General features: G+C 44.3%; 1 protein-coding gene and 1 long non-coding RNA gene across 2 annotated transcripts; one reads left to right on the forward strand and one right to left on the reverse strand.

Annotated features, from left to right (window-relative positions):
• Window positions 1-77: 77 nt before the first annotated feature.
• On the reverse strand, window positions 78-27,945 carry LOC139047786 (serum response factor-like). The gene is made up of 7 exons (XM_070521868.1): window positions 26,954-27,945; window positions 22,031-22,300; window positions 4,240-4,390; window positions 3,592-3,684; window positions 1,994-2,191; window positions 1,152-1,210; window positions 78-395 (listed from the first exon to the last, which is right to left on the reverse strand). The coding sequence occupies exons 1-7, from the start codon at window positions 27,272-27,274 to the stop codon at window positions 342-344; spliced, it is 1,146 nt and encodes a 381-aa protein (XP_070377969.1). The 5' UTR covers window positions 27,275-27,945; the 3' UTR covers window positions 78-341.
• On the forward strand, window positions 10,474-25,467 carry LOC139047789 (uncharacterized). The gene is made up of 3 exons (XR_011507376.1): window positions 10,474-10,731; window positions 20,973-21,045; window positions 25,230-25,467. It is a non-coding gene; the product is annotated as an uncharacterized lncRNA (long non-coding RNA).
• Window positions 27,946-27,985: the final 40 nt, after the last annotated feature.

A 27,985-nucleotide genomic window follows, 5' to 3' on the forward strand; every position in this document is an offset into this window, starting at 1 on the left:
GGTGGCCATGCGGCAGCCGCTACAAACCGACGCCAAATGTCAGCTTCTTAGTTAAACAAACAAGGCTACACAAGACAGACGTGTCATAAAAGATTTATTGCCACTGCTGTCCAAGCAACAGACTGGGCATTCAAAATAGGCTCCACAGTCGTCATAGTCTGACCGAATGCAAAAAGGTTTGGCCGGCTGTTTTGGCTTTTGCTCTTCTCAGGTACTGTCATGATGGCACTGCTAGTGCAAGGCTGGCTCTGTGATCCTGTACGTCGTGTAGACGAAGCCGTTGCCGTAATCACGACGGCACACCTCTTTCACGGTTCTGCTTCAGCTTCGGATTTTCTGGCCTATTTGCCTGTTCGTTCTCTCTTGCATGATGAGCTTGACGATGTTGTGCTAGCCTGTAAAAAAGAAGAAAAAAGGGAGGGAGAGAGAGAGAGAACACATTTTGTGGCTTTTATTATGTACACTGCAGAAAATTTGCAAACGTGCACATATTAATCTTGAAAACCTATTGAAAAGCAGGCCTGTACAAGCTCAATAAATTTTTTCTACAAAATTTGAGCACACTTTGTGCACACAGTGCTATGCAGCACATTGTCAACATTTTCATTTCATTCTTGTATTATTACGCCATCCTCAGTTTGGCTACATCAGGACACAGAAAGTTGCCACATGAGAGCAGGACATGGTCATGCTTTGGCACTCACACCGACTTGCGCTGTCGTCCGACGTGCTGCTACATCGGGCCGCATAATGAGCAGCAACGTAGCAGACAACCGAGTAAGCCTGAGCGAGTGCCAAAATATCGCAATTTCCTGCTCCCACATGACCACTTCCAGTGTTGTGACATTCCAACATACACACACCTCCTGCAAAATTAAACCGAAACCGATCTGTAGAAAAGCTGCTATAGAAGTAAATTATTTTGGCCACTTTGAGAATTACCAGTACCCTTTTTTTTTAAGGGGGCTGGGGGCGGTTTGTGGGCTAGGACATTCACTTAACTCTACAAATGAACAGTAAAAAAATGTCATGCCTGTACTACTGAGCTGCATGGGTGTGCTGTCCAAACATAAAGGGCACAGGTCCTCACAATCGCACCTAGAATGGGTGCTCACAAGAGGTGCTTCCAAGAGGTGCTCATAAAGACTCACCTGTTGCTGTGCCATTGACACAGGTACTGGGATTGTGATGTACTGCTGTGTGGGACAGTCTGCAAGTAGAAGTACGATGCATTACATTTATTAATGTCTCAACAATGAATGACCCCGACTTCCCATGCCCACGTGCATACTTGAAATGCCTCCAAATTGATCTTTTTTTAACAGCAAAGGTGCTGCACGGAATATGTGAAATTGGGTGAAATGATATAACAGGGTAGAAGTCTCTTGAAGTGCAACAGCGTAGACAGGAAGAAAGTACTACACATAAAGAAAAAAAACAAGACGCCAGCAATCGCAAAGAAATAGCTGTACCCTACCTCATCAAGTTTGTGCAATGCACCACAATCATCAGCCAATTAGAAACAAGAACCAAGAAAGCTTCTGGGCTCACCAGCCAACATGGAACAAGAACTCTAATTCGTGAGTGGCTGATATGACTTATATAGCTTTCATTGCAGTGCATAGAACTGACTAATGAGACAAAGTCGGGGGAAAGAGCGTATTCACACTGGCAATTGATATAGGTAGCGTGACCGACCGCGACTGACAACGGATGACTTATGGTGACAGACGTTAGGTTCGCGAATGAAAAATTGAGCAGTGAGCGACAAATCCAGAACTGCTGCTTTTTGACCAAAGCGACCGTTTGCATCAAAAGTGAAAAACGGGCGAGTTGGTATGGAAGCACGGCTAGTGTCCCCTCTTTTTCGTTCCTTAGCTTGCGTCCCAGTAGTTCGCGCTCTGAATTTGACTATTTGCAACCAAATCGGTCTCGTGACCTCTGCAAGTTGTTGGTGTGAATGAGCCTTAAGAGTTAGCCGATAAGCACATGCCTCCATCTGCCTTGAGCGAGACCGGCTGGCTGAGGTTCAGCAGCAAAGCTTCGGGCAAGGAGCCACCCGGTGGGGCGGCGTAGAGCAGTCCCTGCGGCGTCTGGTACATGAGAGTTCCCAGGGACGACTGGGAACCGGGCAACACGGTGACCGTGGCTGGGCTGCAGCCACTACTCGATGCACCTCCATTGACGGGACCTGGCAGAGGCACATCAAGACAAGCCAAGCCAAGGTAAGAGAAAATGAGTCTGAATCGGCAGTTGCCTAAGGGACGCAAACTTGAAACAAAAGCCAGAACAGCCACCGCACCACTACTTCCACTCTTTTCTTGACCTTTTAAAGTCAACTGTGCAGACAACTTGCCAGGTCAGTTTAAGTGCAAAGTTCTGGCAAACTGCTGGACTTATTGGACTGGCATGTTTTGCTTTCATTTTGTTGTCTTTCAGCAATGCTTGGCTTGGAAAGCAATGGAACACGATTGGGAAAGAATGGAAACAAGTGTGTGTTCCTCTCACGAACTTTGTAATGTTGGAGCATGGTAATGAATTAGCAGCTGTTTGAAGCTTGCTAAATTTTTGCTTTGAATACAAAAAGAGCCATGTAAAGATTGGCTTTCCCATTTACAGCTGAACCACATTGCAATATATGTCTCATCCAACAAGAAAATACCTTTGTTATATCCAATATAGGTTATAGATATATATTCATTACATAATGATATTGGCGAGAAAAATCTTGTATTTGCTTTGTTATATCAGGTAATTCTCATAATTGTTATAATAGAGGTTTTAGGTGCTGTATCACCTTCGTTCTTTGAATTTCTTCATTGTTGTAGTATTTCTTTGCATAAGATTACTTGCTTCAGTGGCTTAGTAGTACAATATCACAGGCTTAATTTCTGCCTGTGGTTGTTGCATTTTTATGTAGAAAAATGCAAAAATGCTATCAAAATGGTTGGTACATGTTAAAGAAGCTCAGGTGGTCAAAATTAATTCTTAGTATACTACTATCATGTCACCAAGGCTTCTGTGAGTGGCTTTGTGATAAACATCAATTAAAAAATGTAATGTAAGTGCTTGATAGAACGAACACAGGTATTACAAACGATGAAATATGATGACATAAATGTAACATCTGGATGGCAATTTCTACAAAAATGAAAGATCAGAAACAATGTCTGTTACAGCAAAGATATCAAACACTCAACAAGAGCAACTTGAAACAGCACATCCTGGATATGTGTGCGCTTCTTGGTCAGTGACTTGGCTGGCCCACAATCAACATCCCAAATCTGTGTGACCACACCAATTTGTGTATTAATGACCGTGCAAGGGTCATTGATGTTGCTCAAATGTCATGTGTTGGCATGGGCAAGCCACTGACAGGCCGTCAGAATCAGCCTGTCAGAGGCATAATGCTTGCATTTCTTTCACATAGACCCGATTGGAATTGTTTTTCGCAATCAGTGCATACGTCTTGGATCTTGGATGTATAACGAAGTTACTTTCATGTTGTATGCAACTTTTTCATTACGAAGTTCAACTGTGTTTGACTTGCAGTGTAAGGTGCAGTGAAACCTGCGTGCTTAACCACCTCACCTGCTAGTGATACAACAGACTGCCCACCAATGCGGTAGATGGGTGCAAGATCAGCAGGGTTGGTGACACTGTTGGCTGAAGACACCACAGAACCTGCGAATGAGGGCATAGAATATTTGCACACTCCAGGAACAATATGTAGGCTAAAGGAATACTGACATACATTTTTGAAGTTGTAGGATCTCTACAACTACTTGTAGAGGTCCTACAAATATATTTTGCTTGGCCTGCTATGTTTCGAATTCACTTTGATGCCGCTCAGTTCAAACAGAAATTTCAGTAAATTCAAGCATTTAGTCTTTGAGGGTAGTGCAATGAGGATAAAGACATGGCTGGTTAGAGGACATCCTTAAAGGTACATAAAGGGAAATACTTAAATCTGTTTAGCCTGGTCAAACCTTACTTCAGAACACCATTTTAATTAATTCTGTGTTAATAGGTTTATTTAAGAAAAGAAAACGAGGGTTAAAGTTACATTTATTTGAATTTCATGCTGAAACACTGTTTAACTTTCTTTGTTTTGTTTTTTTACATTGTTATGTAATTACTAGAATTTTTGTTTTGCACAGTTATTTTAACTGGAGGCACCAGATCAAGCCTGCCATTCAGTTGCTGGCTTATCATGCAAAGTTTGCCGGCTCTGCCCACCTGAATTAAGTACCGAGTTGAGTGCTGGTGATGGCGACCCATTCGTGCTCGCCCCCTTGTTTGGGGACGGTGGCGAGTCTGGACTGGAACCATCACTATCGCTGTCATCTTGGCACCCGCTGAGGAGGCTGTTGAACAGGGCCTTTGAGTCCTAGGGCGAGCATAAATAAATATCCAGAATTTTCTGTCAACAGCAAGTTTGAACAAAGCAGAGGCATACTGGAAGCAGAGGCACACTTGAGAATATATCCAACTGCAGCAGTGTTAGTACTACATCTTGCAATGTTACGATTAGTGCTAAGCACATTAGTAGCATACTGAATGGAAATTCCTTTGCGGTGATTATGTCGCAGCTGACATGTTTATGCCAGCAGATAAGTGGTATGCAGTCAAAGTGAAATGCTACACTATGCAGGTTGCTGGAAAAACAAAATGATGGAGACAAATAAAAATAAACTGAGGGGCTAGATTTTTTGGTAGTCACAACAACACAAAGCAAACAGATAATGAAGCCAGGGAAAGCAATGGGGAAATTAACCGCCATGTTTAATTGAAATGACAGAAATAATAATGAAAAGGGTTAAAGAAAGTGGATCTGAATGCAACTTGCCCACCTACAACAAGAGATCTGATCACCCACTCTCTTCTATATTTCATTCGACGCTTTTCCTAGCTTCACTGTTTATTGGCTGTATGTAATAGGGCAGAAATTGTCTTCCTAGTAGCTCTTGTAGGGCAGTGTTCAACCTGACGTGGAAAACTAACTAGTCCCTTTACAAGCCTTGCAAATAGAATATGGTTGCTCCTTCCAACAAATGTTACGTGTGCCTTGCTTAAGCAAAGTGCCACAAGAGGTTTTCACAAGGACTGCTCTTGATGCCTACATGTTCCGGCCTATGCTAGTACCTGTCCATTCTGCAAAAGCTGTTTTGTATCAATTCCTGCAAAATTTGTTTTACTAGAAACACATTAATCAGGTGTAATAAAGGGAAGGGCACTAAACTGGATGTACTTAAAGTAAATTTATCACTTTGCAACTGCGACCAGCCAAATTCTTCTGATTCCAATTATCTGCTACAGGTGGCTTTGCCATGAACCAGTCCATCCTGTTAGTACCAAGTCTCCATTATACACACTTAGCTACGAACATCAAAGTTCAGGATTATATGTTTCCCTATGTTAGTATGCTGCTTAAACATATAGGTTTTGCTGGCGAGTGTGTGGCTTGATGTCTAGTTAATTTTTGAACAGCTACTCACTTTAGCAACTCTTCTAATCAGCAGCTATTTAATAGTGTAGTCATATACAAAATCCATACATCCATACATGTGAAACACATGACTGCATGGTGCAGCGAGCTTGCTTCTCTGCACGAAATTGGAGCCTTTGGAGCGGTGTGTAAATGAGCAGAAGATAATAATAATAATAATAATAATAATAATAATAATAATAATAATAATAATAATAATAATAATAATAATAATTGCGAGACTGTGTAGAAGCACAGCAGACGATTAAGCGCATGGAGCGAGTGCTAAAACATCACGATGTCACAACACTTGCACATCCTGGGAAACGAAAGCAATAGTATTCGTGGCAAATCTACTATTGTTGTTATTAATCTATAACTACTTACTTGATTGAAAAAACTGTGTGTGTATCCTGACGTTATTCTCAGCCTATAAAATCTAACACAAGGTTTGACACTTAAACCACTTTTATTCTTAATTTTAACGACTTACCTCTGTGCTTATCATCATCTGATTGTATACTCCAAGCTGTTGATGCAACCATTTTTTATTTCGTTATCCAAACTTAATACCGACGCAGAGAATACAGTAGACTCCATTTAAAACAATCTTGAAGGGACCATGAAATTTTTTTCGTCTTGTAAGAATAGTTGGCAACATGACCAGGTGCATTCAAATATCTTACTTCAAAACAGTAAATGAGGCAGACTTACAAAGGGGGAAAATGACATCAAAAGCATTTATTTAGCTCAACTTAATAAAAAAAAATTAATAGAAAAAGGAGTAACGAGGTGAAGCGTCAAGGAGGAGGATGGTAGGCGAAGGCATGCTGGGTTCACCTCTTCTAGCAGTTGCTACAGGTTTTGTTTGCGATATGGACGTACCTACATATTCGTATCGTGACAGGATTGTCCTCACGTGCCGTAAGCGGTGTGCACGAGTGAAAGCGTGCGATGGTGAGCTGGCGATGGCAGCTCAATCTCGTGTGTGCAAGAGAGGAAAGGGGTGGGGAGAGGCGCGCCTTCTCTCGTGGCACTCATAGCACCGAGGGAGGGGAGGCAGGGGGGCATGGGGATCTTACTTCGGCCATGCGCGGTCGCGTGGGCTTTACCTTGAAAGCAATCTGAAAGCACAGTCTATTTGGGCCGATGGCTCGTAGATTTGCTTGTGCTGTATTCTCGCTGCTCAGTTTGCGTTGAAGCGATGGGCAGCACAGAGGTCACTACACTCGCTACTGCTGCCGCGATTCCTCACAACAGCATTTTGACAGTGAGTGTACGTGGTCATCGAGTGTTATGTGTTCATGTTTGACTGTGCGCGCTGACACCATGCTTCTTAATCTAGTTAGTAAGCGAATGTTTACAAGATGGCATTCTATTGCGGCGACCCTCAGGCGCACCGAGGGCTGATAGCTTCGTGTGTGCTGTAGCACCCATATGCTTCCATGTCACCCACGTTCACGAAGTGAAACGTCACTGTTTTTTGTTTCCTCCTCTTGTTTTCGCCTCTGTCCACAGACGATGTGCGCCGCAGGTCTCCAGTAGGGTGCTTCGATGCGCCAGTAGGGTGCCTTGATGCGCGCACCCATGGGTGCAGCGCATCGAGGCACCCTAGCCTCCAGGATCGGTTGTCACTCTCAATGTTCGTCTTAACCGAAGAGTATGTTTGAGGCGGTTCGTCCTAAATGGATTTTTTGTTGCATTGAGTCTATGGAAAACCAAACAAACGTTCCCATGTTGTTTGTTATATTCGTGAATTCGGCTTAGCAGAGTTCGTGCTAACTAGAGTTCACTGTATATTAAACTGTTGTTGAAGGAATGGACCTAGATACAAAAAAAAAAAAACTTGCCCTGTAATTTTCACATCTCCACAAATGAATGTCACTGGAAGTCCCTCTGTATACGTAATGGCAACAATATTCTTCCATGCTAAGCTTTTAGGGGTTGATTGGACAAATGTTTAAAATTTTACATGCACATCACTACATCAACACAGAAAGTGGTCTATGGCATTAGGGGGTACTCTTAAAGTTCGCTTATACCTTTCTTCATAGTCACATTAATTATTGCATTTCTTCCTGAGGTAATGCTTACGTCTAGCAGTTATGCTCATTGCAGCATATTCAAAAACAAGCACTGCACATTATAACATTCAGCAGCCCTATGGCTAATGTATCTCCACTTATTCATACTCACAACGTATATTATTTGTGCAAAAAATTTCACTAATACTCACTGGGTATTTTATTGCGCACAAATTCATCAATCTAAAACGTAATCTTAAACTAGAGGACAACTGGCCTCCCCATTCCTCGTGCATGCAATTTGCTTCCAATAATAGCTGTTTGCTTCCTATGCCCTAAATCAAGCAATGCACTTTAAACTGACATACTTGAAATACTTTAAATGAATACCCTTAAAAAAGTTTGAACCCCTTGGGGCACATCTTGTCCCACAGCAATAATCATCGTCTGCCTTGCTTGCGTTTCCTTTCTTGAAAACTGTGCTCGCGACTTTCTTGTTGGGAATGCTAGGTCACACTGATAACACGCATGCCATTCGTGACCTGGAACTACTGGGCGCGCAGCGTTAACGAAAGGAAATAAGGGCAAGATGATGGCTATTGTTGTGGCACAAGAGAAGCCCCAATATATTCGCTGCCTTTAAGAAAGATGATACAATATACCTCAAAGACAGTGCAACAAAGATAATGCTTTATTTTTTGACAAAGAATTAATGGCAGTGGGTGTAAGTTATAATGAGACAGAGTGATTGTGAATAGGAAGAGGCACTATTTTCTACAACCTTCTAGGGAGCCCGGCTCAGCGGCTCAGTTACAACGTGAGTGATTGAAACTTAAATTGAAAGGATGGTCCTCTGGCCTACAGATAGATGGTAGGGGGATAAAGATGGGTGAAACTTGTAGCGGTTCTACAGTCGGCCTTCACATGCAAAGTTTGATAGTGACAACAACCAACGCTGGATGTCAGCCCAGGCAGCACGTAATCACTTGCCCTGAACGGCGTCTTATCAGACTACACCTCGAGGGGGGGGAGGCGTATTCTGTAAGAGTCCACCTAGCGGACTGTCCATTTCGGCTGCTGCTGATTGGCTTGGGCCGCTCATCTCCTCCTCGCTCGTACAGCTGCATCCAATCAGCGGCGGCCGAAATGGACAGTCCACTAGGTGGACTGTTACAGGATACCCCCCTGAAGAATTAGCACACCTTTGGGCTTATCCTGTTCCACTGCCTGGGGAATCTCCAATCGTGGGTCTCAAAAAAAAAGGGGGGGGGGAGGAGAGGAAGGAAACAAAAAATAAACAGACAGCGGTTCGATCCACACTATTTAAGCTGCCCCTGGTGCGCGTATATAAACAAACACCATATGGTGCGCATTTCGTACAGGCACCCATGTTCATCTTTTTCTTGGTCCTCTCGTCTGTGTTGTTCCGTTATACTATGCCGCGGAGGCAGGCCCAGGTACCTGATGCAATTTATTGAAGTAAAATTAAGTAGACGCATTATAGTTGCACTTCAAAGCCTGTCTATTCCTATGTTTGGCGCGCATGTAAGATCGCGGCGTTAGCATAAAATTCAAGAGTTACTACCAGTTACCGCTTTTAAGCTTCCTTGTCCGCATGTATAACTTTACAGCTCTTGTCCTTTGGAAATTGCGCCGACATTGAAGAAGAAAGAGGAAGAGCAGGGTCTTTAAATAATTCAACATTGTATGTACTTAGCGGGAGCTATTTTCATAAATACAAATCAAAACCTCTAAAGATCGAATTTTTGAGTGAATTTAGGCTCTCCCAGCTGTGAACCGCAGAACGCGCGCAGACATGCACGGTTTAGTCTGCTACTTGACCGAGCTAGCGCCCTGCAAGCTCTAGATTACATAACCCGCCGCTACGCTACGTTTACGGAGGGTGGACGTGTTTATACGTTTTCCCGCGCTCGCTAAACAGTTACCACGTCCTCATTGTATGAAAAAACGCGTCGTAAACGGGGACGCAGAAGGGAGGAAACGAAATAGATAAAATCTGAAGGGGGGACAGAAACGGGAAGCGCGCGCGGCTAGAAGTCTGGCAGCCGGCAGATGACGCAGCAGCGGCATCTAGGACCCGCGCACCGTTGCTCGGGGGTCCGCGTATCAAAAAACTACGCCGCAGCTTAGGACAGCGCGGCACGCGCGTATGCAGCGAGCCGCGGTCTCCTCAAGGAAGGGGGTTGGGGCAGCGCTGGGTCTGTATATAGCTTGGCGCGCATTTGTGGGGGCAGTTTCCAAATCCGGGTCGGGGAGAGCGCCAAGTTTGTCCTGGAGGAGGTTCCCCCGCCGAAGCCCATACTTAGAACGGCCTCCTTTTGAAGCCAAACCCTGCTTGCTGATGCTGCCGTCGTCTCCGCGGGCCTACCCGCGGCAGCACACGAGCACGCACCCGGTGCGGATGACTACACTACAGAGACCAGACGTGACCGCTCGCAGAGAGGGGGAAAAAAAATGCGGAATCACAAGAACTTTTCGCTATTTATCAAACGAAATGTCTTCATCTACTGGAGTTGTTCACGCTAGGCCGCTTTGATGTCGAAAGTTTTGTGCAGCGGAACAAATTTCGACGCAATTCGTACGCACTATTTTTTGCTGTCCCGATCAGGTGGAGCCGATAAAACACGAGCACATAGGTGCGCTAAACCGTTTCTAGAAGTTGGTTCTTCATTCTATGGTTTCCACTATAATGCGCAGCAGGTAGTAGTCCACGAAATATGGCCGGCGGTGTCGCCAACACGTGTTCAGTGAAAGACGAACAGGCAATCGCGTATGTCCCTAGAACGTAAGCAATCTTTCTGTCCAGTGCCTATCGCGGCCCGACACCATACTGACACTCTTTATTCCAGATGGCAACGTTTCTTCCGCACATTAGCACCGAACGACTCGTATTCAAACTGCTATGTGTTTGTATACCCGTTTAAAACACTGTTTATAGTACAAAACGCGTAACAGTTGAACAATATTTGGCGACACGTACCGCAAGCCTGCGGAACGTCGTCTGCTTGCGGTTATCTAGGGCAGACGACGATGCGGATGCACCTGGAAGGCTCAGCCAATGCAGCTGGTAAAACGGTCGCTTTCACCACAAAACACGGTTTTAATCTGGGAACAGTGCTGCTACTTTCTGAAGCACCTCAGCGCGGAGAAATAGCCTGTTTCCAAGAACGGCGCGAAGTCGCGGGGCACGTACGTACGGTAGGTGACACGTTTACGCGTTCTAGCTGCGTCTAGGCTTATGTAAACGTTGGACTTAGCACCAGCGGTTCCCTCGATGTTTTTTTCCCACCCGGAACCTGTCGGTTACGAAGTGCGACGGCGTCGCCACCCACGTTGCACGTGCGGCGTTGTTGGCGTGAAAGTAAACTTGGCGCTTGCGCCAAGAATCACGCGACACGCTATACTGATGCGGCCGAGCTGTATATCACCGTGTCGGCGCTGGTTGCACGCACCTTTCCGTGCCGAAACCATTAGACTTACCTAGAGACAGTCGCTCTGAAAATCAACAACCCACACTCAAGCCTTGAAACCCATATAACACGAAATTTCTCTTCTCTTTAGAACTGCTGGTTTAATGTCACAATCCTACGCCACTATACAGTGGCACTATTCAAATCTCTCTCATTTACATACACCACTGTCGTACAGACAGTTTCAATCCTTGCGCCTATCTGTATTAAACTTTTTAAGCATGATCAAAGCACAAGGCGTTAAAGTAGCCTGATTTTGGCTAACGTTGCTACTTTTAAAGTTAGCTCAACTACTTCAGCAAAATTAAATTTCACAAATCAGCTGCTAGCTTGACATTTTTGGGACAGTGATTTCACGCATGATGGCATATGCGTTACATGCACACACGCAAATGTATTTGAAACACGCTTGTACTGTAGCCACCAAGTTAAAAGCAACAACAAAAAAGTTTGACATATTAGAAGGAGTTGAGTCGCTATGTGAAGGATATGTTGTGTCATTTCGACCAATGTGAATCTTCGGAGCTTACAAGCCTGAATTGCAAGAGTATATAAAACATGAAAATGTCTCATGACATTGTAGCAATCAGCCACATTGGCAATAGCTTAATTCTCATGTCTCTTTAGCTGGAATCAACAAGAGTGTATGCCATCAGAAAGATTTCAGTAAACGATTTTTTAACTACATAACATCACACTGACTAATCACACAAGTAATGACCACCTGTTCAAGTAATCAAGCTGAAGTGAGAAAATGGTGCAGTCTATCACACATTTAAATGTCTTGTTTCAAACCTAAAGATAGATCAAAAACAAAAATCTGGTATAATGTGTAGGCTTGCGCTAGTCAGTTGCTTATTAAGTGAAAACAGTGCACATCTGACAGTAATGGCAAGTGCAAGGAATAAGGCAAGTACTGAATGCCAAAGCCACTTTAGATTCAGGAAACATGGTTTGTACATGCATGATGTTGCTACCAGTATTTACGTGCAGAGTGTTAAGTTTAAAAAAAAGCTATATCTTGGTTTCAATTAGTTGCCTTCGATTTTGCTCCTTTGCTCTTTACTTATCGAAATGATCACACATATGTATAAACCAAGTTACAATTAAATAAAACCGTTGATTGGAAGTCAGTGCTTGTCTGTCACCTTTCTTGCCATCCTTAACTTTTTCTTTATGTACATCACTTCTTTATGAAATGCTTCTACAGTGTGTTTGCACTTTCTATACAAGGTTAACAGACATGTGACAACCTGCTGCTTGCAGCAACAAACTTCCAAGATGAAAACAGTCGTCAGGTAGGCATGCCTACAGTGGTAGTGTGGAATAAGAAGCAGTCAACGCATATGCAATTAATTTTCATCTATATTTGCTTTGTGCCTACATAAATAATTATAATCAACAACTAATCACAACAGGTTCAACAAAGGCTTTGCTTGTAAAGAGGCCTGCAGTCGGCGGTGCACAAACATTTTTTAGGTCACAGGTTTCATTGCATGCTCAAAATCAGTCGTCACCAATCACACACCACTGGTAACAATGAATCAGGCAACGTTCCAAATGCAACATACTCTGATGCAAACTTTTGCTCTACAGCCTTCTGCCACATGGAAGCTTCTGCTCTTGCCCTTCCTACATTCTCAAAAAGAAGGAAAAAAAATACAGAGAGAAAATAACAGTTTACATCCTTTGGGGCTTATCCTTGTCTCACAACAATAATCATCTCTCTTGCTTGTTTCCCTTCTTTAAAAATCTGCATTCACTGCCTTCCTGTCAAGAATGCTACGCCACATTGATAATGTGCATGGCATTTGTGAAGTACCAGGCATGCAGCATTAAAGAAAAGAAAGGCATGCAAGATGGATTATGGTGATATGCACTAAAGGGTGCAAACTGCTTTTAGAGAGTATGCATGCCCATTTTAGGCAAAAGCTAAATTGATTTCATTGGAATTTGTCGCACTGAGTGTGTGGGTACAGTGGAATTGCTGAAAATTTTATAAAAGATGCACAGAACTTTTTTGTTTTTTCTGAGTTAGAAGGTTTCTTCTGGGTCATCACCGTGGCACACACACCAACTAAAATTTACCAGTTTTCTTATAATGCCTGTGTAACCTACAAACATTGTCTACCTAAGAAAACCATCATCATCATCATCATAAGCCTGTTTTATGTCCACTGCAAGATGAAGACCTCTCCCTGCGATCTCCCATTACCCCTGTCCTGTGCCAACCAATTCTAACTAGTGCCCGCGAATTTCCTAATTTCATCGCTCTACCTAGTCTTCTGCCGTTCTCAACTGCGTTTCCCTTCTCTTGGTGCCCACTCTGTAAGCCTAATGGTCCAACGGTTATCTAACCAGTGCATTACATGACCTGCCCAGCTCCGTTTTTTTCTCTTGATGTCAATTAGAATATCTTCTATACCCGTTCGTTCTCTGATCCAAACCGCTCTCCTTCCGTCTCTTAAAGTTATGCCTAGCAATCTTCGTTCCACTGCTCTTTGCGCGGTCCTTAGCTTGTTCTCAAGCCTCTTTGTCAGCCTCCGAATCTCTGCCCATATGTCAGCACTGGTAAAATGCACCGATTGTACACCATCCTTTTCAATGATAATATAAGCTTCCAGTCAGGAGCTGACAATGTCTGCCGTATGCGATCCAACCCATTTTTATTCTTCTATGAACTTCCTTCTCATGATCAGGGTTCTCTGCGATTAATTGACCTAGGTAAACGCATCCCTTCACAGACTTTAGAGGCTGAGTGGCGATCCTGAACTCTTGTTCCTTTGCCCGGCTATTCATCATTATCTTTGTCTTGTGCATATTAATCTTCAACCCCACTCTTACACTCTCTCTGCTAAGGTCCCCAATCATTTGTTGTAACTCGTCTGCATTATTGCTGAATTGAACAATGTCATTGGCAAGCCAAAGGAACTAGAACATTAGTTTCTGTTGCAAAGTCAAACTTGATACTAAGAGTTTCTGAAATATTTTATTTTCTTATTGTTTATCTTAAAAATTTCGTAGCACGAGTCAACAGCCTGCTTCCAAGTGACACTTGAATTTAAATCAAAATTCAGTTGTGGGGTTTGTCCCAAATCTTCACAATGGGTGAGGCATAGTGGAGGGAAATAATTTTGACTGCCTTGGGTTCTTTCATGTATGCCTAAAAGTAAGTATATGCGACACTTCTTGCATTTCACCCTCATCAGAAGCGGCTGCCGCCAATAGGTATCGAACCCACAAATTAGCAGTCAGCAGCAGAGTGCCACAGACACCAAACCATTGCAGCAGGTGGGCATTAGAATATGATATCTCATTTTAAATGCAACATGTGTCATTGCAATTGTTTCGGCTGCTGGCCCAAGACGAGCGTCGCTACACTTCACAAGAATTCTATCAGACAGGGCAAGAGCACAAAGACTCCTCCTTGTGAAAATGCGCCAGAGATGCATCAAAGTGATGCTTTTATAAGACCGAGCCTCGGTCTTAAGTGGTGCTCGCACCACAAAACTCAAGCTTCAAGTGCAGTAAGCACCGAGTCGAAACTGGACACACAACTCCGTTAAGTATGCTGCGGAAGGCTGTACACTTGGTCACAGTGTGAAAATTCAGCAACTGAAACACAGGTGACAATGTCAAATTTGCATAAGTACAGTCCGCAAGCACAACAGTCGCATGCAAATACATGCTACATCGCACAAAATAGCAGCAGTGAAAAACAAAGCTGTTTCAGCAATAGGTACGACTTTCGTTACTTCATCTTTTACTGAACTGTAAGGATTCTTGGTGAAACACAACTCAGAAAAAAAAAAAGAAGGCACAGCAATAATGGGCCTGTAAAATATAAGGATTCCTTTCGTTTGATTCTAGTTCTTTGTTATCATCTACCACCCACGACTGGCTGATCTCGGTGGTAACGTAGTGGAGCGCTCCTTGGATCACAGTGACGAAACGTGAAAAGGAAAATAATTGAAATGGAATCGCTACATTATCACTGGCTTTTTTTAAGCAATTTGCTAGCAAAAAAAAAAAAAGTTTAATCAGTTGAATTTAATCATGCCTACTGTGCATCAAAGATTACGCACATACTTGTACTATACACAGAAGCTTCTGGTGATCAAGGCTGCACCAGGGGCTAGGTAAAATCATATATATATATATAAAAAAGGCACATATAAGACTTGGTTGTTACACATGCAGCAAGCGGACAAATGTGCAAACAAACAATGTCAAGGCCAGCTTGACACATAAACTTGTTCATTCAGTCACAGGCAAAGTAAAAAAAAAAAAAAAAAACTATCTAGTCTTTCCTTCAGTATCACATTGCTGTAACAGCAACAGATGAGGATATTTAGTGGAAGTTCATTGGCAATCGACCTTGCCTGACATAACATTATTTTGAAGGTGACAGAAGTATGCAGTGTAGGCCACAGGCATTAGCAGGAGCTGGGTCAACTAGATAAGGCATACATTTTATGTGAACGTGTGATCATTATCATTGTCCTAGTTTAGACCACTCAAGGATAAAGGCCTTTGCCAATGACACTGAATGACTTGTTAGTTTACCACATTCAGTGACGTTACTCGTAAGGCGAGGTGAACCTCAGAAAGCCATTTTTCTTAATATCAGTACATTTAAGCATCAATGCAACTAACTTCAATATAATGAAATCGTTGACATAATGGATCATTTTACTTTTTGTAACTGCCAAGCTAGGATTGTCAGACCTGATGCAATGACATTATTTGGCATTCTAAAATCTGTCAGTCATTTTTTATGTAGCTCCTACACCCTTTTTTTTTTTATGCAACTTGCGTCGGAAAACTAGAATCGAACTTCATTATAATGAAGCCACATCTGAAACAAAAATACTTCCGTTATATCTGATATTTGTTACCCATTAATGTCAGTGACAAACATTTTAGATTTTCATTATATCCTATAATTTGTTATATTTAGGTTTCTTACATGCTAAACTCATGCAATAATTATCATACAAGAGCTTCTTTTGCTCTTTATTATTGCAAGATGCAAAGAGAAGAGACTTAGCCTTTGGGAGATTATAGTGTTTTTCCTCCTTTACACACAACTTTATGCAGAATAAATGTTGTCTGTAAAGTTTAATGTTCTGTTGGTATACACTGCATTTTATAAGAAGCCAACAAACACTGATGCCAAGGACAACATAGGGGAATTACTTGTACTTACTAAATCAATTAAAGAAATTATAAATTAATGGAAATGAAAGTGGATGAAAAAACAACTTGTCGTAGATGGGGAACGATCCCACGTCTTCGCATTACATGTGCGATGATCTACCAATTGACCAGTTGCCTTCACCCAAAAATATCACATACTCGCGACGCCTGTGGCAGAAAAGATTTTCCACATTTACTGCCAAGGTTTGTGAGTGGTGGTGCTGGCTAACACTCCCAGGGTTCTAGTAGGAAACATAAATACCCAAGAAAGTGGATGGGAAAACGGCGCCGTGGTATCCCAATTGGTAGAGCATCGCAAAAGTAATGCAAAGACATGGGATCGTTCCCCACCTGCGGCAAGTTGTTTTTTCATCTACTTTCATTTCCATTAATTTATCGTTTCTTTATTTCATTTAGTAAGTACAAGTAATTTCCCCTATGTTGTCCTTGGAGTCAACGTTGGTTGGCTTCTTATATGATTAATAAAAATCGGGCCCTTCGGTTAACCCCCATTCTTCTTGTTTGCAATGCATCGTGTAACTATACATACCTTAAAAAAAAAAAAAGAAGCTTTGCTTGCGTTAATTTACTAACTACACATCGCATTGGCAAAAGTAAAAGGATAAAAGCACAAAGGAGAGGACATGATTTGCACAACCTTTTAACACATGTAAAAAAATATATAACAGCGTTGTCATCTCTGCAGGTTTGGCACTGTAGTGTAAAAATCTTTCTTTCTTTTGTCTAACGGGCAGTGTTCGCGTCACAAATGTTGACTGTCTCTCCAGCAGCCAAGGGGAGCTTCGCAAGGTGCAGGCAGGCAGGCAGCCAAGGAGTTCCCACACGCGTGCAGGCAAACACACACACACACACCACAACAACAGGATTGCACGTAGATTGTTTTCGTTTGGTTCAAACAGCCGAAGTCCTGTTGTTATTCAGGGAGCCCAGGTAGGAAAGGAGGAGGGAGGGGAGGATGCAGTCATGATGCTTTTGCTCCGTCGCAGTCAGATCATGAAAAATGGAGGCAATTTCTGGCTGCCGAATTCGGGGAACTGCACGAGCGCCGGAGCCTGGGACAGCTGTAACAAGGGCGATGGAGTGAATGGGGGGGTAGGGTGGTTCTCTTCCTGTTATTATTTAAAGGGGCACTAACAAGAAATACCAGTTAAATTTAGACTGGTTGAGTACAGTGCAAGGTCAGACTTATCTGGTGTGGTCGAGTGGCTGGCCGTGGATCTTCGCTGTTGGGTTCCACATGTTTGTTCTATAATACATCGATTGAAAATGCAGCGTGACCATGCATGGTCTTATTGTCGCATCGCCCCATGGTTTTCTTTGCAATATTTGGTAACTGAATTGGCCAACTGACCACTGTGGACAAATGCAATTCACACTATACACTCTTAAAGAAACCCTATCTGAATTTCTTCAGTGGTGGTTAAGTGAAAGGCCAATTTCTGGCATGGAAAATGAAAAACAGGCTCCCCTTTCTGAATTTTACAAACCAACCATAGTGCTGACGATTTCAGATAGTGTCATATATTCTGGAACATTGTCATTTATATCCATACCTCCTGCGCAGGAAAAGTTACCGAATATTGCCCAGAGTCCCCTTGCTTACTCTCGAATTCAATCCAAACCCAGCAAGCTGGAGTCACTTGTTACATAATAATTTTTTTATGTCCCATTCTTTTAGCTCTTTGTCATTGACTTGCATGATTCCAAGCCTTCGCTATCGCCAGGAATGGGCAGCAAAAATGAACAGAATTGCAAAAAGAAAAACAAAAAAGAAACTTTACACAATACAACCCATAATGTAGGAATCTCAATATTGCCTCAGATCACGATAAGACTGACCTTTATGATATGGCAGCAGTAATAATTTATGATTCTAGCTCAACTCGGTATTTCTTCTTACTGTCCCTTTAAGTAGCCGCACATGATCCCTGAAAAAACCAGACCAAGCAGGTTATTCTCGCTGTGATTTTCTTGCGATTCCTCCAGCGACAGCTGCGGCAAATGTGTGTGTCCACGACGCCGTCTGCGCGGCAGACGGGCATCAGCGACGTTTTGGAAGTGTGCCAGCGAAGGCCAGTGACGGTGACTGACTAGAAGGAGAGGAATCGTAAGAGAACCACTGCAAAAACAGCCTTCTGGTGCACAAAAGCATTTTGGGCACTTTTCGATGGCTAAAAACAAACACCTCTGATGCCAGAAATGATAAGCAGAAGCTTCTTTCTCTTAACTAAGACATTCAGAGAGGGCATGCAATTGTTTATAAAAAGCTTCAGGGTGAACAACAAGGAGGTTTAATTTTGTCACTGATACACCAGTACAGTAGTAGCACCCAGAAAATTGCACAAATTGGCATTACAGTAGATACCAAGTTGTACCAAATGAACTACCAAGAATAGACACAGTCAAGAGAATATAGCTGATATGCTTAGTGGCAAGAGAGCACAAAATTAGAATTGTATGATTTTAATAGGACATATTCAATGTTTTCCATTGTGACCACATAATGCACATAAGGCTGCATGAAAAAGTAACAGACTGTAAAAGGTTTTTGAACCATGATTGGGCACCACTTTAAGGAACAGTTACTGTTAATTCTTATTTAACATACTCGTATGCCTGAATAACATTCTCGAGTAGAAATGATGACATCTTTGCTAGATGATGCAAAGATTGAGGTCAGAACCAGAGAGGTTACCTATGCACATGAAGACAGCTGGGTATTGTATGAACTGGGCGTGAATCGACAAAATTATACTGGAGGTTGGTGCTACTTTCTGGCAGCCAATGGGACACAATGGGTGACACAACACAACAGTAGATTGCACCACACCACAGAGAGGGAGAAAAAAAGAAAGAAAGCTTGTATCTAATGTTAGCGTATCACATTCTCACAACACCAGCAAAAATGACAGCTCTGATCAATGCAGCACGCATGACAAAGCAACTGCACACCACAACGCAGTCTGCACGTTGCAACACCTTTTTGTAACCTCCGTCACTGTCATGCACAGTCAGCTTACTCATGCATATTTACACCATGCTCATCACCACAAAGTAAGGCTTGCCATGCATGTACATCTGGTCAACAAACGAGAACCTCTGTTAAAGCATATTGTTACAGAGCTTAGGTGCTTGCAAATTACAAGTAAAGCATACAACCGTCGTTTGAAGGTATGGGCAATTCACAACTGCAAAGATCCGGGAATGTGCTATTTGTAGAATCATCAGAAATTAGGGTGGCCACAGTACAAGGATGTCAGCTTAAAGCTTTCAGTACTGAAAGGATTTTGGAAGAAATTTGTAAATCACATGATGCTAATCGATTACCAAAAAGAAAAAATGAAAAAAGGAAAACTAAATGGCCAGCAGCAACAAAAAAGCTATGTGTTTAGATGCCATTTGCAACGCTTATCGCACATTGCAATGTTGGCAAGCCTCAAACAAGCAGCAAATGTCCTCTGGACTGAGGCACGAAAGGACGTGTATTGATGGTCACTGTGTGTCACCTGTATTTCGTCAAAAATTGATGAGCCAGGCAAGACGTCCATGTGGAAAGAGTTAAGAATATGTTCATAATATCAGCAAGGTGTTCTGCTGACAATGAAGGGCCACTAAGCAAACAAACCTTCACTTACAGGTCAGAGTAATGTAACAATTTGTACTGGAAGCAACTTAGATAACTTCTAGTCACTACGGTGAATGTGATGACATGCTGCCTATGAAGGGCCAGCCACATTTTAAGGTAGTGGGTCTCACCTCCCCCCTGGTTGTTTCACTTTCATAGATATGTAGAGAATGCAAGTTATGTGACGGGTGCAAAACTTAACAATCTGTATAACCAACATCACTAAGTGCAAGTCGCCTGCTGCACCCCAAATTTATTTAATGCTGTTGCCATTTCTATCTAAACATATCCACCTAAATGTATATCTAAATCAAACCAAACTGCTTGCATGGCATGAATAGTGCACAATTTCAAATGTATGTGAGCACCAGCGGTTCCTCTGGAATTTGCAAGAGGACATATATAATTAGCGGACAGATTTGACCTGGGAGTTTAGATTTGATGACTGTGCATGCCGCTATCATTATTATTTGAATGTTGCCCGTCTTTCTGGTCACAAGTTTGTCCAGTGAAGAGACTTAGACTGTTAACTCACACTTTTAGCAGTGTTTGGCTCTTCACGGTCACTACAACAGGACAATATTGTCTTGGTTGAAAGACTGCTTGTGCTACGGCCTGTGCGGTACAGTGCAGAGAGGACAAGCCTCCAAGGTTTTGCACATGTACTCTGAGACTTATAAGTACTGCAGAGTTCACCGTTTTTTGAGCTCACCAAGTGTGGCTCAAGTGCATTTATGGCACACAGTCCATGTATATTACGAGACAAACAATAGAAATGATCAAATAATCACGTAGACGAGGCACTCACGTGCAAGTCCACATCTAAGATACAAGTGCTTCCTGGCTTGCCTAACCAACAACAGGATTTTCGCACACGTAAAACTTGTGGTTTGCATTCCTGTAGCTACCCTATCCAAAGCTGTCTTACAAGTTCATCGTGTTTCCAGCCATTTTCTGGAAGTGACAAAAGCAATTGGTTTGATTGATTGAGTGTCCCGAATCGGCACACACGCTATGAGAGATGGTGCTACTGCAGGGCTCCATATTAATTTTTACGAACTGTACAGTTTTTGGAGCGCGCCTGAAGCTTGGCGCACTTGTTTTTGGTATTCCGCCCTTACCAGAATACTCCTGCTGGGAGTCGAACCCGCGTCCTTGTGCCCAACAGCAGAGTGCCACAGCCACTGACCCACCTTGGTATGTAGCAATGCATGCTAAGCAGGAAAGCGCTAAAACCATTTCGCACCTGTAGATCCTTTTCCTTTCAAATACCTGCTTGCACTTCTTTGTGTCTGAAGGAGGCTTATGGTTAGCTGTGGAAATGACGGCCAAACTCTTACTTCTTAATTTTATATCCAAACTGTGCCACCAACAGTGTCCATCCAGATTTCAAGGCGTACTTTCTAGCATATCTACGTCATTTTTATGGCAGTAATAGTGTTTGTTACTTCCCAATACTATACGGTGCTTCTTTGTTAATAACTTGCACCGAGTAAAACACTGCCAAACCTGACGCCAATAGGAATTGTTGTGGGGCGTTTCAACTCGCCAGTATTATCATCGCCTGTCTTTAGTTTTTGCATCCTACCTGGCTTGTCAAAACTGACTTATTCGGTATCTCAGAAGTGTGATCTATCTATCCAGCTTTAACTTAAAGGCCAGTTACAACGGAATTCTTTACTGAGTTTTAATGCAGATACGGAGCAATCATTAGGCAATTTTTTTTGTTTTAAATATGAGGGGATGCGTCATGAGAAGCTGGCAAAATTAGACATTTTTAGAGAGAGATAAACATTGATAACAGATAGACATAGAGATAACATTGTTGCCGTTACTGATTGCTGGAAAGGATGTAAAACCCAGGACACCGAGAACCAGTGCAATTTCTTGGCATGACTTCAGGGAGTAGGTGGCACCCGCGGCATGCTCAAAATCTCGAAAGCCATGATCCGAGATTCACATCAAATCTGCTAACCACCATATGTGTGGTGTAGTTTGCTTAGGTGCGCCTTAAAGGCTGTAAATACAAAAGTTAGATGATTACTAGTCCCATAAATTTGCCAAGTGTGCCTCGATAAAATAAACTCATTTATAACCAATTTAGCCAGAATGAAGTTCCATTGTAGTTGTCCTTTATTTTCCCTTTTCTGAAGCTGCCAGACAAAAAATAAACGTGGCCTACCTTGTTCTCACTGTCCTCCGTGACGCTATAAGTGAGGTCTGTCTCCTCAAAGCCCGTGGCGCTCATCCGCTGGTCCGGTCCCGGCCCTGGCGGACCTGTTGTTCCCTGAGGTGGGTCGGGCGAGTTGAGGCACGTCTGGATTAAGGCCTTGCCGGCATCGGACGTGATCATCGGCTGTAGCTTGCGCGTGGCAAACGTGTACACGTGGCCCGTCTCCGATGCCACCAGTAACATCACCTGGGTGCCCGTCAGCGTGGACAATTCGTATGCCTGAAACAGACCGACAGTCGCGGTGGTTCACAACAGTGGTCCTCAAACCTTCGGGACACCTTTTAGACAATTTTTTCTTCTTATACACGTGGTTAGATATGATACAGATCACATAGAGACAACAAATGAGAGCACACCGTATACTAGTACCACAGCCCACATCATGCCAAACCAACTATCGTGCACCGCTCCAAACACACCCTCATGCAGGCATTCAAACAATAGCAGATGTTCAGCGATTCAAAGCCCATTAATAAAAGAGATGTTTTTGCAGCTACAGCGGCTCACAGCCTATAGGATAAATGTAAAATGCATCTTTGTACACTAAGTGTTTTCCTTCCCTTTCCCTTTGCACTGATCACCCATTCTGTCACGCCAATATACGACCCGTTATCTGCCCTACTCATTACGTGCCTCGCACAACTCCATTTCTCACTCTTAACCTCAACTATAATAGACAGCTTTAGGTTGGGCGTCCGCAACCACCCACGTACACAGCGCGCGAGGTCGTGCGTGCATAGGGAATCGCACGTGTACGTAAGGGCAATAGTTGGCCAGACACAAAAGTTGAGAAAGCGATTGCCGACTTGCACGCGCAGGAGTCGGTAGAATGCTATTCAGTGCCACCATATGCCAGCTTCTGAAACTGTATAGCCAATACCAACCGCCATGAAGTCGAACCACAAGCCAGAGTCATATCTTCAGTCAGAGCAATATTGAAAAATGCGCGCTCGTGCACACGAGAACGTTCCGCAGAGGCTGCAGAGCGTGCAGTGGATGCTATGCAGCTTTTGAAAAGATGCAGGCGCATGCAGGAGATCATGTGTGCTCCTGCATACTGCGCATGCGAGCTGTCACCTCCGTGGGTTTCCTGCGTACGCAGAGCTGTTGTGGACGCCCAACTAAAACTGTCAAATACTAGCTACCCCCTTTTGCTCACTTGTCCGCATAGCTGTCTCCTCATCATCATCAAATGGCTACACATATAGTTTTCCATGCCATCACTTGTTAGGATGTCAGTTTTGTAGTTCTGTGTTAGGATGTCAGTTCTCTCTTTTCATGTCATGTGTGCTCGGATCATGTGTGCTCCTGCATACTGCGCATGCGAGCTGTCACCTCCGCGGGTTTCCTGTGTACGCAGAGCTGTTGCGGACGTCCAACTAAATCTGTCAAATACCAGCTACCCCCCTTTGCTCACTTGTCCGCATAGCTGTCTCCTCATCATCATCAAATGGCTACACTATAGTTTTCCATTCCATCACTTGTTAAGATGTCAGTTCTGTAGTTCTGTGTTAGGATGTCAGTTCTCTCGTAGCTTTCTGTCAAAGGTTCTTTCTTAACTTTCATGTTCCTGCTCCATATGTTTGTGCCAGCAGAACATTGAGATTGTACACTTTTTATTTCAAAGGTAGCATTACGCTGCCAGCCATGACTTGGTAGCACCTGCTATATGTGCTAAAACAGATTTTTTATTCTTTTGCGGATTTCCTTTCCGTGATCCTGGTCCCGTGTAAGTAAATGGCTTTGATATGGATTCTAGAGGCTGACTACCAGTCACACGTTCCTTGTTCTCTTGCCAGGTTATTGTGGTGAGCCAACCAAAATGTATGTATTTACTGAAATTAACTGGAACCTTCATTTATTTGAGTTTATGATATACCGTTGCGGACAAACTGAACATAAACAAAAAAGTATAAAGCTGAGCACCGCTTTCAAGTATAATTATCCGAGTGCGATTCACATTGCTGCGGATTCAGGCACCAAGGATGACATAGTCCTCAGACTAAAAGCGTGCAAGTCGAAATCATGCCAACGTTGCGTGAAGTACCAAAAATTGAGTTACAAAAGTGCATCCTGCTAGCCCTAGCATGTTAACATTTCACTCCCTTGCAATAACACTTTGAGGTTTACTAAATTTGTCTAAATCTTCTGAATTAGTTCAGAAGGCACTAACTACACTTAACGATCCATTTTGAAAGTGCAGCATCACTGCAGAACAAACTCATAGCATTCGCTAATAATAATAATAATAATATTTGGGGTTTTACGAGCCAAAACCACTTTCTGATTATGAGGCACGCCGTAGTGGAGGACTCCGGAAATTTTGACCACCTGGGGTTCTTTAACGTGCACCTAAATCTAAGCACACGGGTGTTTTCGCATTTCGCCCCCATCGAAATGCGGCCGCCGTGGCCGGGATTCGATCCCGCGACCTCGTGCTCAGCAGCCCAACACCATAGCCACTGAGCAACCACGGCGGGTATAGCATTCGCTGTACTTGAGAAAAACGTAGTGCACTCGAAGTGCAGGTAAGCGGCACTAAACTGGCACCAGATTAGTTCACGAATGATGCTTGCAGCTCCTAATACATTCCACCTTAACTCGCACGACTGTGTGCATTAGATGCAGCTTGTCAATTGCACACACTTTTATCAATGGAAACTGGAAACTACAGAAAACCATCCACAATGTACGTAGTCAGTAAACAAAATATTTCGCTATTTCTCAACCTAGGTGAGCAAGGTCACTATCTCCTGTAAAGTAGCACGGCCGTTGAAAAGAAAAAAAGAACAAAGAAAGAAAAAGTGTGGCCTGTCGCATTCATAGAAAATTCTGTCATAAGCCGTGGTGCCACCAGAGCGGACTGTTGTCTGGGATCGGCATAGAAAAGGGGTCAGGAACATGCTCGGATGCCGTCGCTCGTGGAAGCAGACTACGGCTGTCACGTTCACTCCCGTTGCAGCCCGCCTGATGCGGCAGGCCGCACCTTTTTTTTATCCAGCAGCCGTGAAAGTAGGTTCTTTACATACAGAGGTGGTGCCATTTCTCCTTCAATTTCATAAATTCTGAGCAGTCTCGTTTACTGTTTCAAAAGTATAACCTTTTTTCCAGTCAATGAGGGCTGCAAAGGCGATATTTTTTTTTTCAGATGAAACTGGGGATATCAAGCGACGGACAAAAGCTCGTCACATGCAGATTTGGTTACATTGAACTACCGGATATATCGAAACAATTCTTTGCACATCCCACACTTCTTTATGTACCCTGTTTATACCCTGTTTATACCTGTTTGTACCCTGTACTCTGTTTATTTTTGAGTGTTGCAATAGGCCCCTTTTGAGCTGTTGCAAGCAGGTGATAACGATAGTCCACATAGCGAGCCTCAGTGGTGGTGTTACTTACACAGAGCAAAATATAACTTGAACTGTTCAAATTAAAGGAGTAGTGTCACGAAAGTTTCAACTTGTCATTTTTTTTCATTAAAGGGCCGAACCCTTTAAACCTTTGAACATAGTATACTGGAAAGCATTTGAACAATAATATTTGTTCCTGCGAACCAGTTCCAATACCCAGGTGGTGGATGCATCACAAGTGGTCATGACACCATGATATGCTGCCTCAATGTGGATGCCATGTGTGAGTGCTGCCAGAAGTGGGCACAGCACTTTTGTGTATATTTAGAACTGACATCCTAATGCCTAGCAGTACTGTTAAACATCAGCGAAATTTCGCTCTGTGTCGTGACGTCGCAGTAACGTTGATGACAGCAGGTTTGGCATTTCGAGACCAGCTACCAAAATGTCTTATGCTTCTTGACCTTTATATTCGATAAGTCTCATCGTATTACGTGCAAAAAATGCACGGTAGAATTCCTACAACTTTGAAAATGCACGTCCAGTGCTCCTTCAAAGCTCAGTCATCGAAGCATCTCGATGCGAGCAAGTTGCAGGGTTGGGCAAATCGGCTTTTCTCCAACGAGCCACAGCGCAAGGCTATACCAGTTGCCAGCGTCCTCTTTAGAGAGTATAAGCCAGTTCTCACGACCGTCCGTGATGGGAGAGGCAAGCGGCCGCAATTCGCTTTCTCCGCTTCTGCGACGCTTGCAAATTTAATTTCGGCTCTATCGTAGTAATCGCGAAAGGGACCGCGGCCAGACGAAAAAAAAACGGCCGCAACCTGCACAGTCCCCCAACAGCAGAGTGATTGAAAAGGGGGCCAGTGGGGCTACTACTAGAGCCCGTCCCACGGCACAGGGGACGCGTGGGTGTCGGCCGGTGTGGGCAACAGTCCAAGCTGGGGGCCGCCTGCCGTCTCGACTCGATCGAGGGAGGGGGGGGGTAGTAGCCGGCGGCCTCATCGGAACAAATTAAAGCTCACGAACACCGATTTTCATCGTCGTGCGCGGAGCTCCCCCTTCTCACAGTCATTTGTCACGGATTCCGCCGCGCCAAGCCCATGCGAAGTCCCGTTGCTGGCTGCGCTACGCGAAAGAACGCAAAAACAAAAGAAGGAAAAAGGTATGAAAGAAAGCAGGCGGGGCACTCGAAGCAAGGCTCCCTCCCCCAACTCGACGGCGGCGGCGTTGGCAGATTGCGGAGGAGGAGGGCGCCGTGCGATTGCACGTGCGTCGTCAAACCCCGATCGTCCGAATACCGGGCTGCGACCGCAGTCGTAAACACCCGGAACCGATGTCAATCGGCGGCAATGTGCCGTCTGCGCGGTGAACGAACGGGTTAAGGCGGCGGAAGGGGCCGCATTCGCCGGGCGATGGGGCAGATGGTGCCGCCTGTCCGGGGGACCGCTCGCTTTTTCACGCACGCCAGGCGAAGCCCAGCTACGGGACGTTACATACCGAGATTGGCCGGCTCTCACCTTCTTCATGATACCCGTCTTCCGCTTGCTGAACGTCGTGTACCGGCGCAGCTTGTTGTCGATGAATTCCATCTTGATTTTGACGCGTCCCTTGGTCTTCTTGCCATTCGGAGGAGGCACCTTCTTGGGTTGTTGCTGCTGCTGCTGCTGCTGTTGCAGAAGAATGTCGTCCAGCGTCATGCCGGTCTCGTCGGATTGCTTCTTCTCGGCCGAACCGACGATGTCGTCCAGGCCCGAGGCCGTGTCGGCTACCAGTTGCGCCTCGAAAGGCGTGTATCCCATGGCTTTGAGTTCCTCATGCTGGCTCGACGTCTGCATCATAGCGCGGCGGCGACGACCACGACTTCGGGGGGGGGGGGGGGGGGGGACGCCTGCGTGTCTGTCAGTGGTCGAGGAACGGTCCGCCGTGGTTCATGTCCGCGGACTGCTCTCCCGTCGAAACGCCGTCGCCGGGCCGCGACAGAGAGTCGAGGCACCCACACCGCCGATGATCGGAGCCCGCCAGCCTTTTTTTTTTCTTTCCACGACACTCACCCGCCGCCCTCGGGTCGCGCTTGAACACACACACACACCACGCACACGCTCTACGATCACACCACCGCAACCACTACTACGACCACGCAAAAACAACCGCGCTCGGACTGTTCGCACTGACGATGGTGATTTCTCCTCGGTCCTTCCGATGTGGCTGCCACCGTTGAGTCGATGCACGTGCCTGCTGCTGCTTGCTCGCGAAATAAGATGAGAGGAATGAACTAAATCGAAGAACGCGACGCGCTGCCGTTTGATCCAGGCGCAACGCACGTCAACATCGGCGCGGCGCCAGGAAACGACTCAACGCAAGCCTCCGCCGAATGGGCGTGGGGGGAAGCGACCGCGGCGCGCTCGGAGGTCCCGTCTGCTTCCGCCGCCGAAAGTAGTGCGGCACATGGGGCGAATTTCGCGCTCGCATCGAAAAAACGAGGAAATGACGGGAAAACTGTCCCGCCTGCTCGCCATTTGGTTCGAAAACGCGTGTGCCTACCTAGATTT

The sequence above is a fragment of the Dermacentor albipictus genome, chromosome 7 (assembly GCF_038994185.2).
Source record: "Dermacentor albipictus isolate Rhodes 1998 colony chromosome 7, USDA_Dalb.pri_finalv2, whole genome shotgun sequence".
Lineage (NCBI taxonomy): Eukaryota > Metazoa > Arthropoda > Arachnida > Ixodida > Ixodidae > Dermacentor > Dermacentor albipictus.